At 47.1% G+C, this 12022-nt stretch overlaps 1 protein-coding gene across 3 annotated transcripts in view; it reads left to right on the forward strand.

Moving 5' to 3' along the window:
• Positions 1-3034: 3034 nt before the first annotated feature.
• LMO4 (LIM domain only 4) overlaps positions 3035-12022 on the forward strand; it is a 17155-nt gene continuing 8167 nt past the window's right edge. The window contains exons 1-2 of one of the 3 annotated variants that reach the window (XM_032247788.1): positions 3035-3804; positions 6572-6810. In XM_032247788.1, the coding sequence (XP_032103679.1) occupies positions 6575-6810 (236 nt within the window). In that variant the 5' untranslated portion in view covers positions 3035-3804; positions 6572-6574. Of the gene's footprint in view, positions 3805-5318; positions 5872-6220; positions 6375-6571; positions 6811-12022 lie in introns of those variants that run through there. The other 2 variants (XM_032247790.1, XM_032247789.1) reach the window with 2 other exon arrangements.

Raw genomic sequence — 12022 nt, forward strand, 5'->3', positions numbered from 1 at the left:
TTAAAAAATTTCCTTCCTAAAAAGACTTTCTTCAAAAACGGTTTTGCATTGACATTAAAAGGACAGAATATTTTTTCCTGAGAGAGAGCTGGGGCGTGTTGTCTTGGAGGTCACATCGGCATCAAATAGTCTAGACTTTCTCCAGACATTAAAGGCTACACAGGTCTGTGGAGAACCTCTGGCTGTCCAGAGGAGATTCTTAGAGAACTGTCACTTGGAGAAAAGAATGATTATGATTGAAGGACATAAGAGAGAAAGGAAACTATGAACAAAGAATTCTGGGGCAAATGGAGAAAATGGGGGCTTGATCAAGGATCAATATGGTTCCCACATTTAATTAGGATTCAAGAAAGAAACCATTTACATGTATCTTTCTTTTCAAAGCCTCATACTCCTATATCTCATTGCAGATGAGTAGGCTGAATGACTAATATGTGATATCAGCAGAGGTTTCTTGAACTGTGGGGCACAATATAACATTATTTTGAGTTAGACAATTTTACTTTATACCAGGAATATCACTTTATGCAGTTTTTAATATTTGTTTGAAGAATACCCAAATACAGAATTTATTTACCCATAATGAATTTGTGTGTGTTTACACGGTTTTTGTGTCTCGCATCAGTGGAAATAAAAGATTGACATTGCTACCCACTCAACCAGGCACTTCCAGACCGCAAATGAGGATGAGAAAGGACTGCTAAACGCAAAGAATGCAGAAATAAAGACTACCGAGAGGTGGCGCTGTGGTTAAAGTACACCTGAATTTTGATTACAGCGAATGTATTTACTCCCTACCTCTCAGAAGAGAGACTGTTAGCCATTATCGCTTTTGTATTTCTATAACCACACATCAGCAAATAAAGCTCTCTAGTAATACGCTCCCACCCACTCTAATCTACCAGGACATACTTAAAGACCTGACTCCACACGGAATTAGAGCTGAAGCACTAAAACCACCTCCTAAAATGTAGGCCCTTGTAGCCTAGAGCTCTGTATTCAAAGTTTTAGCCATCTCACTTTCCTTCCTTCCACAAACAACTACTGGGATCCTTTGGATAATCACTCAGTGATGGCTGAACGCGTGTCTGGTTAAATTTCTCACGTTACCTTCAGGAATTAAGATTTCATTTTAGCGTACACAGTTCAGGAAAAATACTGAAACATACCACAGTTCATTATACATCTATGCATTATGTGTTCTATCTAAGAAAATCATTTTAAAAAAGGAAAACTAAAGACCATTTGGCTTAATTTTCTCATTTGTACATGAGAAAAGCAAGGCCCAGAGAAGGAAATATACTTGCACATAACAAATCATAACTTAATTGTAGCCCCCACTAAGATCTTGTGTCATCTCATTTTATTATAAATTATTAACAAATTGAAAATGATCCAGGGAATTCAAATGTATTATTTGTTTATGGGGTTCCTTTCCTCAACTGGTTTGAGTTTTCTTGACTGACCTTCAAGCAGCATTATATCTTCTTTAAGTTGGTCCTTAATTAATCATGCCCATCTGCAGCTGTTTTCTGTGTAGGATATTTTAATTACTATCAAAAAATGTTTTTTAAATGCACACAAGGTGAATTGATCATAACAGTGCAATTTTAAATACAAATCAGTGAAGTTAATTCATTTAATTTTAAGAAGATAGAATTAAAAAGTGAGTATTTGAATTGATATTTAAAATGCCCTCTACCTGATTGTATGAGTAATAATTATTCTTTCTTACGCAGCCTTATTCATTTTGAAGGTTTTAAAGACAGAAATCCCCCAAACAGACACTAAAACCATAGATGTTCAACATCTGCATTGTCTCACCAGATTCTCCTTCAGGTTCCTTTTCTCAATCTAGCAGTACTGTGTGTAATACAATATGAAAACTTGTCCCACAAGGCTGGTTTTACTTAATGATACTTAGCAGAAGGGCTTTGCACTTTCATGATAATTTCCACCAGAAAAATCTCTCTGGAACTTACTAACAATAATCAGGCCTAATATTAGCCTCAGTTTGGAGATTTATTAAACCTATTTGGCAGAGTAAAGTCGAATGCCTAGGTAATTCAAGCATCTAGGTTGTGCTTCGGCCTTGGAAAAAGACTCTCAGGCTAGCACCCTAAAAGCATTCCTCAAAAACTGATTTATAGTAGAGGTGACATTTCTTACTCTCCGGAGGCTGGAGATTGCAAATCTTGCAATTACTTCCATTGCTTTGGGGGTCTATGAGAATTTCCGCCTCTCATCCTCCACAGTGAGGAGGGTGGTCGGGCAAGTCTTTCTCCCCGAAGTTTTCGACAACTTTTAAAATAAGGACCGTGCTCCTACATCACTAGCAATTGACAAAGACCTATGAAATGTCTGCTAGGCACTTTTATACTCGGGTAAATGAGGGGATAAGGGAAGGTAAGTAGGAAGTATTTAGCTAGCAACTATTACTTCCCTTATCTTTCTACCTTGTTAACTAAGCTTCCTCTACGGTTCACAAATCTCCAATGTCGTGAATTAAAAAAACAACAACAAAAATCCTCTCCTGTATTGTGTGTGTGCGTGTGCATTTGGGGGACGGAAGTCCACTGCCCTAAGACGCAGGACTTATCTTCCCAAACAGGAAGAGACCCATTTCTGAGAAAGATGAGAAGTTTCCTAAGGGTGCCCTCTCGGATCGAGGGGATGGCAGTCCCCGAGGGGCAAGCGGGCGCCGGTCCTCAGGGCCCCAAGCGCTGAGAAGGCAGGTGCGGCCCCCTCGCATCTCGGCTCCGGATCCTGGGTCGCGAAGGGCAGCCCAAGCGGGTCCCCGGCGCCAGGCACCCGGGTCACTTCTCCCCACCTGATTCGGGCCCTTCCCTTCTCCTCCGTCGGCCCGTTCCGCCGCCTCGCTCTCTCCCCCGCCCCCCGAGTCTCGTTTCAGTCATCCCTTTGTCCTTCCACGGATTGGCAGGTTTTATTATTCCGCCTGAACAATCCGGCCGCCCAGTGGCTGAGGGTCGCTGACGTCGGCGGCAGAGCCGGGGAGTAGTTGGGATTTTGCTCTGTCAGTAACACATGTGTAAGAGCCGCGGAGGGAGCGAGCGAGCCGGCTAGAGGCCAGCGCCGCCGCCGCCGCCGCCTCCGAGCCGGGCAGCAGCAGCCCCGGCAACAGCCCCGGCAGCGGCGCAGGCTCCAGCGCTCCGGGCCCGGCCGGCCGCAGCGCCGACTCCTGGGAGCGCCCGCCTACCGGCCTCCACCGTCCGCCGCCGCTCCCGGGGCTGTTGTGTCTGCGGCTGCTCCGGGCCGGAGGTGCAGGGAGCTCAGTCGAGCCGCCGCTGCCTGCCCGGAGCGAGCGAGCGCGCGGGAGGGAGGAAGGCGGCGGCGGAGGAGGAGGAGCGGGAGGAGCGCGGGCGGGGGCGGGGGCCGCCGGGCGGGGGAATATACAAAGTGAAGCCACATTGCCAAACTTGCAGCAGCGATTGCAGCAGTTGCTGCCGCTGCGCCGCGCCTGAAGCCGCGCCGCGCGGGCCGAGGGCTCCTGCAGCTGCTCGCGCGCAGCCGGAGGCGGAGGAGAAGGACGAGGACTGAGACTGACACTTCTGCTCCCGGCCGCCTGCCACTTACGCGGGGGCCCCCAACCCGCCCCAGAGCAACGCGATTAAAAAAAAAAAAAAGCTGCCCTTAGCCCCCTCCTCCCCTTTCCTGCTTCTGCGAGAACTCCCTCCCTCCCTCCAGCGCCGCCAGCCCAGGCGCCCCTTCCCTGGAAGCCGAGCGCCTTCGCTCGCATTTCGCCGCCGCCGCCTCTCGCAATATTGCAATATAGGGGAAAAGCAGGTAAGGGGGCGGCTGGGGAGCCGCGGGCCGGGAGCGGGGAGAGGGAGGGAGGGGGCCGATTCGGGCCAGGGCTGTTTTCTTTGGCTTCCTTACCCTGACCGTCCCAAATTGCAAGTAAACAATACGTCGGCTTAGATAAAGCGCGAGTCTGAAACTACCGAGGCCGGCCTGCAAGCTAGCGCGGAGGGCAGCCCGGGGCCGCCAGCTTTGTAGCGGTTCCTGCTTACAAAAGGGCTCTTCTTGGAAACGGGGCTGGTGGGGACCCTAGAGGGGGTGGGGATATTTCTGGTTCATAAGGGAAAGGCAAGGGGTACTTAGATGAGGATTTCAGTATGAGAAGTAGTGTATTGGGGGGGTGGGAGTAGTCACGATACCCCCCCTTCTAGTAAACACTATTTTTGAAACAGTGGCAGGAAGGATCTAAGTGAGCAGGATTCGGTATTGCTGGTTCTTTTTAAAAAATTCCTTTTGGTTTATAAGTCTTTTGTTCCAATCCAGGAGAAATCCGGTGAATCACCTAATTAAAATCAAGACATGAATTAAGCATCCATTTTTGTACTACAAATTGCCAGCGTTACGTTTGTCCCTCCCTTGGTCTCCATTAAAAAACACCAGAGACGTTGTTAAAGGGGGGCAGATTTTGCCTCTAGCTGCCAGTTCTGCTTTCTATTTCACTGACTATCCCAGGACCTAAATTGCTTGGCTATGTAATTACTAGAGTATAAGCCTATTTAACTTAAAAGCTTTCTTTTTTTTTTTTTTCCAACTCTAAATGAAACTTGATGAGGGCCCGTCCTTAGTTATCAGGGGAGTCAGTTTCTGGTCAGTCCTCTTGATTCATCTCTTTTAGATTTAATCAGCATTAAGGTATTGCTTGTCCTTAAGAGCTTTAGCTAATGGGGTTACTGGATGCTTTTCTCAGTGTAATGTTTCCTTTTCAAAAAAAAAATTACATATATATTTACCTCTCACTAAAGATGGGGGCGGGGAAGAGCTTGGAATCTCCTCCCTCCCTCTCCTTTTAAAAAGGAATTCGGAGCGATTAAAACGTTGGGGGGTGTGTGTGTGGGGGGGAAACAGTTTAAAGACCTAGGGCAGGAAATGCAGATTCATTTGGGTTAGGGCTGAAATTGTAACAAAAAGCAATTCCTCGAGTAAATGCATCAGATAAATCAATTTACATAAAGGTATGATGCATTCGGATAAATGCAATGCTAATGGGTTTTAGAGTGGTCCTGTTTCCAAAGTCTCAGGGTTTTGTTACAGCTTAATTGGTGCAGTTCTTATTCTGGTTTATTGTGCGGTCACTGGACACACGTTCCGGGACTCTTTCGGAGGAAATGTGTTTAAAATCGGCCTATTTAAGGAACCGGAGTCCTTGTTTCGTTCCCTCTTCCTCGTTTTTTTGCAGCACCCAAGTTGGGCCAGGGACAGGCAAACTTCGCCTTCTTCTGAGGTACCAGCTGAATGTCTTGAGCAGATAGCTGGGAGCCTCAGGGGGAGCCCACACTCTCAGCTTACTGAGGACAAAGACAAAACAGGCTGCTTAATTGGCAGTAAATAACTTGATCTTTTTATAGAATAAGTGACTGGAGGAACACTAGGACTTTATTGGACTCGGGATTGAAGGCAACAAATTAATCGGTTTAGGCTAAGCTTTATAAATTGATTCCTATATTATACCCCAGTTGCATCTCTTGTGGCATTCATTAGAAAGAGTGGGGAATTTTTTTTTTTTAAAGCAGTTTTTGGTGACGGCAGGACGGGCTCGAATTTAACTTGTGCATCCCTTAATGGTGCCTTCTCGCGCATTATCTGTAACACTGCCCCCCCACCCCCCTTTTGGAGGAACAAAGCTTTAGCATTTAAATTGCTGATCAAGGGCAGATTAGTGAGACCAAAGTGGAGAGTGTTTGTATAGGAAGTTAGCAGGCATCCTAAAGTTCAATGATCTATTATTCTTGCCTGTGTCCTGAAAACCCAGAGAAAACACTCATTGATCTTCAAAATGAAATGAGATTTGGAACAATAATGGGAGATGGCGGTCACCACAATGGCATGTGAAAGGTGCTGCTTAAAATACGAAAAACCAGTTTCGCAACTTTACACACTGCACCCCCCTCCCGCCACCTTGCCTTCCCTCCCACCACCACGCTCTCCATCTCCCGTCTGCTCGTCCCTCCCTCCTTCTCTTTCGGAAAACCGAACTATTTCCAACTTGTGAACTGCAGCTGCACTTCCCAGGGCAGCGCCCGGGAGGGAACGAGGCTCCGGCGGGGCCGCCGCCTCCCCACTCCCCTTGGCTCTCTCCCGGGGCTCGGCGGGGGCTGGGGAGGGGCCGGGTGCGGCGGTGGGTGGGTTTGACCCTCATTTGCTGGAGGCGGGCAGCGGAGGAGGGGAGGAGGGGGCAGTGGGCGGAGGCGGGGGCTGGGAGGAGGCGCCGCGAGGGGTGGAGCGCGCCGCGGAGCCTGCTCTCGGAGTTTTGACAGTACCGGAGCTGAAATTGTCAGCGGCGGCAAGCGCAGGAAAGTTGAGAGGAGCTCGTGGCCCCAGAACAAAGCTTGAGAAAAGTAAACAGGCGGCTGCTGCCGGCGAGCCTCCCTCCTTCCCTCTCCCTCTCAGCCTCCTTCCCGCCCTTGCCCTGCTGCTTCCTTCCAGCAACTCTGGGGGGAGGAGGGGAATGGGCTTGTTCTTCCTCCGGCGATTACTAACTTTTGCATCGCCCCTGTTTTGTCTTTCTCTCCCTGTCCCTTCCCGCCCTCTGCAGACCATGGTGAATCCGGGCAGCAGCTCGCAGCCGCCCCCGGTGACGGCCGGCTCCCTCTCCTGGAAGCGGTGCGCAGGCTGCGGGGGCAAGATTGCGGACCGCTTTCTGCTCTATGCCATGGACAGCTACTGGCACAGCCGGTGCCTGAAGTGCTCCTGCTGCCAGGCGCAACTGGGCGACATCGGCACGTCCTGTTACACCAAGAGCGGCATGATCCTTTGCAGAAATGACTACATTAGGTAAGGCTTTGCTGCCTTTCCTGGAGAAGGGCGAGCAGAGCAATGGCAAAGCCAAAGGTTAACAGGGTTGTGAGGAAAGGAGGAGGCACCTATGGGAATACATTGCAGCCTTCACCTCAAAAATCTTCTAGTTGACGGAATTTAAGGGGTTCAGGAAGCATGTGTTAGTCTTCCAATATCTGATGGCAAATTAATGGCAAATGCCATACTAAGTAAAGACCATCTGGTGGGACTGGGCCATTAGATGTGCAAAGGTTGAGTACCCTCTGGTCCCAGAGTTTTAAGTGGTCAGCCTCAACTGGACTTGCGGCTAAAAGCAAACATTTCAAGCGGGAGTTAAGCTGCGTTCTTAAAACACGGTAGGAACCCACGGAGACAAAGGTTGACTTAAAAATACAAGTGTAGTTTTTGAGAAATGATTGGTCTATGGTGATGGCTTATTATGATATTTACATAAGCATGTTTAAACTTTTTTGAGTGGAAAGTTGTTGATTGGTTCTTTGTGCTCCTTGTGAAATATGCTAATTATCCATCAGTTTAAAGACTTGTAATTCTTCTTATAGAGAAAAAAACCCCAAGAAATAAAACCTAGTGCTAATGTCTCTCTTCATACTGTTAGGATAGGCTTGCAATAATTCAGTTAGTGTGTGGTTTGCGATGTCGAATTTGCAGGGTTTTTTCACTTGAAGCATGTTCAGGTTTTGGGTTTTTTTTTGTTGTTGTCGTTTGTATCACTGCCCTTGATCCCCAAAAGAGATTTAGAAAAAGAGACTATAGAATTATACTAATCTTGCATTTTAAAGCAATGTATAGGAACATTCATATGTCCATGTAAGCAGTCTTTTCCAACAAGTTGCAGTGCAATTAATGGAAAGCATTCAGGAGGTCAGGTGCCTATAGGATCTTTTCAGGTGAACTCAAGCTACTTAAACTCATTAATTTGAAAGGAGGCATTTGAAGGATTACACATTTAATTTGAGTAAATGGTTTGATAGACTGATGCACATGAATGCTTCTAAGAGGTGTTCTGTTTCAACATCCAGTAATTAAAAAAAAACCCACACGCACACAGTTGATACTAGAAAATCACACTTTAAGAAGAATTTCATCCTATGTAAATTTGTCCTAAACCTTTTTCTTTTAAGTGATTAGTAGACAATTTTCATTTTCAGTGTGGGTTAATCAATGGATGAGACATTTTGTTCAAAGTTTAGCTCCATTGTGATTCGCCTTACTCTGTGGCTAATATTGCAGAAGATCCCAGTGCAGTTCGGAGCTGAGTGTGGATATGTTTACCCCAGTGATATCATTAGTGTAAGATGATGGAGTAAAATGACATTTAGTTATTTTGATAATGCAACCTGTGTCCACTCTGCTGGCATCCTCAATCAGTCAAGTAAAAGAAATACAGGAAGGGAGAGGGCTTTTATTTTTAAATTAAGATGGCAGCATTAATTTCACTAAGTGTTCTTTTAGAAGTAAATGTTGGAAAATCAGAGGGAACATGGGTAATGCTTTCTGGTTCTCCTTCCAAGCAATGCCATGAGCTTTGACAGTATTGTAATTAAATAGAAAGCAAAACTGTGGTAAAAAAAGAGTGTGGTTTGAAGTGGAAAAATTGAGTTAAGATTCCGTGAATGGTACATATTCATCTCTTCTCCAAGTGCCTTAAAAAATAAAAATAAAGACCAAAAACCCCTCGCTTCTGATTACAACTAATTAAAAAGAAGATGGGTCCACTTGTATTCCCCCAGGACAAGTTTAGGCAAGTGGCTCCCTGGGAATTGTGTCCATGCCTTTCTCTATTCTTGGGGCCAAATGTAAATGACGTTTTGGTGTTTTCCTGTGCCCTAATGGAGCAGTGGAGGATGTGTGCACAGCCCTGAGCCTTAATTAATCGGATCTACGTTCTTACTTCCTTTTTTCCCTTTGAATCTGGAAACTGGAGCCAGACTCCCTCCTGAACTAGATGCTACCCCGAGGACCTTAGATCTTTCTCTAGGAGAGATGAGTTCTAGCTCAGTACCAGATTGATGGCCTCACACTTCGCTCAGGGCTCACCAGCAGCTAAGCCCCTCTTCCTCTCCAATTTAAGAGATTACTTAAGTCTTCCTTCAGTGTTCCTTCTCTCAGCCCATCAAGATGCCCAAAGGGTGGGAAAGTGGGGAAGCGCAGGCGTTCTTGTTCCTCTCAGCTATCCCCTCCCCAGTCTCCCCCAAGTCCACTTGTTGGAGAAGCTTTCAATGTCGCAGGGACCACTGTTGGAAGAGTGGAGTAATCTGCTCGCGCGCCGCCAGGTGAAGGGGACCCCTAGGTCCGGCTGAGACCACGGAGCGATTTACCGAGGGGCTGTTAAACGGTCTCTGAGATTGTGGTTTTTTGAAAACAAACAAGGACTTGCTAAAAAAGCTGCGGGAGAGCCGGGAAATGCCGGCCAGAGGGCGGGGGAGGGGGCTGCAAGAGGAGGGGGCGCCTTTACCAGTCCCCTCCCCCTCGGCGGCCAAGTGTCTTTGGGCAGAGCTGGGCTTCTGCCTCCTCTCCCTCCAAGATTTCAGATAAAGCGGCTGCCTTGCTGCAGCGAATCCGCACAATTAAAAGCTTTAATTAGTGGCTCCTCCATTTTCTTAGTTCTGATGGGCTTTATCTAATGAGATCTGGTCTCTGGCTTAGATCTGCTCCGAATGACGTGTCCGCAATGAATGAGAGCTGCGTCGCAAACAAAACATTTAATTAACAAAATTGGCCTCTAAGAGAGGGAGGGAAAAGGATGAAGCGGGGGTTGTAGAGCGGAGGGGGAGGGTGGGTCTTAAAGGGACCAACGTCTGCATGTCCCCCCACTTTGTCCTAAGGCTGCCCCCTCCCCCTCCCCCGGCTCCCTACCCCTCAGCTCCACCCAAGCGCCCCAAGTAGCTTTGGAAACTCCGTTTCTCTTTTCTCAAACCCTCTTTCCTCCACCCCCACCTCGGGCCCGAAGACTGGCGCGGAAAGTGCAGCGAGAGGAGGAAGTTCGGAGACCGACGGGTGGGGCTCCAGGTCCGGGGAGGGCGAGGAAACGCGCCGGAAGCTCGGGTGGCGGTCGTCGGCGGGCCCTCGCTCGCCGGGCGGTCCGCACCCGGGCCGGCGCCGCCCGAGGCCGCAGTCCGAGCGCCCAGCCAGCGGGCGGCCTCGGCCCGCGAGGGGGCGAGCGCAGGGCGGGAGCCGGGCTAGCAGGTCGCGCTTTCTTTCCTTGGGCTCAGCTCGGGCGGCTCACGTGGCGCCCGCAGCCGCAGTGAGCGCGGCGCGGCCGGGGGTGGGGGCCTGGGGCGAGGGTGGGGAGAATTGGTAGTTGGTGGTGGAGGGTGTGTTTGGGGAGGGGGTGGCGTTAGGAATGGAGGCGCCGCCAGACAGCGAGTTCATTTCCCTGGTAATCAACAGCAAGCTGCTATATTCAGAGAATGCTGTCCCTTTAATTGAACAGGCTAGGTAATTAAATGGCACTTTTCCAATAGGACGTGCTAGGTAAATCTAATAGTTGGTTATTTAATATCACTTTGAAGTCTGCCCACTCAAGCACAATGACAGCACAGGAGCATGTGAACTATTAGCTAGGAAAAAAAAAAAAAAAACCAGGATCTCAAAAATTAATTAAATCGCATGCAATTTAGGGGGAACGTTTATCTTGATTTGTCATAACAGAATTAATTCAAGGCCTCCAATTCACTTGGGGGCAGATCTGTTACTCTGAATTAACCAAGCGTAATTTGGCTGATTTTTTTTCCCCCTCCCTCCCCTCTCTAATGCAGCAGTTGCGATTATGCACAACCCCCCTCTTAAGTATCAATAGCTTCTGGTGCTTTTAAGGTGCTTGGTCTCTAGTTATTCCGAAGTACCTTTAATGGACTTCGCTCTAGGCATAATTTCTGGGTTGCATTTCTTTGTTACATTTAATATAGCTGGTGCAGAATTTAGATTAAATATAGGAACCGGCTGGAAAACCAATTGCTTCTGGATCAGTAGTTGTGGATGTGCATTTTTCTCCTCAGATAGGTTGCTGATATTTACTTGCAGGTACAAATGTATACCTTTCAGCCACACTCTTAGAAAACGTACCTTTCCTTGCCTGAAAGCAGTTTAGAAAACACAGCCAGGTAGCGCTTCATATTGCGTGTATTTTGCTTTAAGTAATAATGCAATTGAAAATAAGCCCACCTATTGGTCATTGAAGTAACTGAAAGATGGTAAGCATTGATAGTAAACTAAAAATACGATTTGCCCTCCATCTCTTAATGCCAGCAAGGAGAGCTGGAGCTGAGCGGGCCAACAGGAATAAAACTACATGGTGGTGTTCAAATAGGAACAAAGCACCTTTAAAGTGCAGTGGTTTGGTGGAATTTCTTCCCAGTGCAGTGGTTTGGTGGAATTTCTTCCCAGTGCAGTGGTTTGGTGGAATTTCTTCCCATCTTTTCCCTTTTCCCTATGTAAGGAACCTCTTGATGTTTGTTTTTGATTGCATTGCCCAAATGCTGAAATATTAACGACCTTCTTGGACTGAGGACCCAAAGAAAGGAAACTGAAACCGATTCTGTCATCACAATTAAAGACTCCCCTGGCTTTAATTAGCCTGACCTGGGGTATATCTCCCCGTTGCTTGAGTTAAAGAGAAAAGAGCCCATTATAGTCCAGTCTGAGACCGATAGCTACTTAATTGAGCACCTAAAGCCTCGAGCCTTTTAAATCAAATACTGTCCTGGACAGTCCCCCTGGTTAGATAATTAACTCTCCAGTGCACAGAAACGTTATTTAAAAAAAAAAAAAAAAAAAAAGAAGAACACACGCACACGCACACGCACTTTTCAGAAAAAGGGTGGAATTCTAATGGTACCCTTCCTCTCTGGTAAAAGGGGATTAGAATGTGTGTAGACCTGTGAGTTCTGCCCTGAGGTAACCTTAAAGCTGTAGGCATGGAAAGATCTTAAACTCCATTGATACGGTGTTCAATAGCACATCAGTCCTGGGTAGATCTTAGTCATTTTCGAACTTTGTAACTGTAATTTTTGGCACTTTAGGAATCCCACCATTTTGTGGCTGATTGTTCTCTGAAAGGTTATGATAGCAGCCCTGGGAAAAAATAAGATATAGGAAAGGCTTTTGGATTACATATGACTGCCCTGATTATTAAAATACACTTAGATGTTGAACACTTAGAACTGACTTTACTCCGAGTGAATTGTTA

The sequence above is a fragment of the Sapajus apella genome, unplaced genomic scaffold (genome assembly GCF_009761245.1).
Source record: "Sapajus apella isolate SASKATOON/1434 unplaced genomic scaffold, GSC_monkey_1.0 scaffold64, whole genome shotgun sequence".
In the NCBI taxonomy this organism is placed as follows: domain Eukaryota; kingdom Metazoa; phylum Chordata; class Mammalia; order Primates; family Cebidae; genus Sapajus; species Sapajus apella.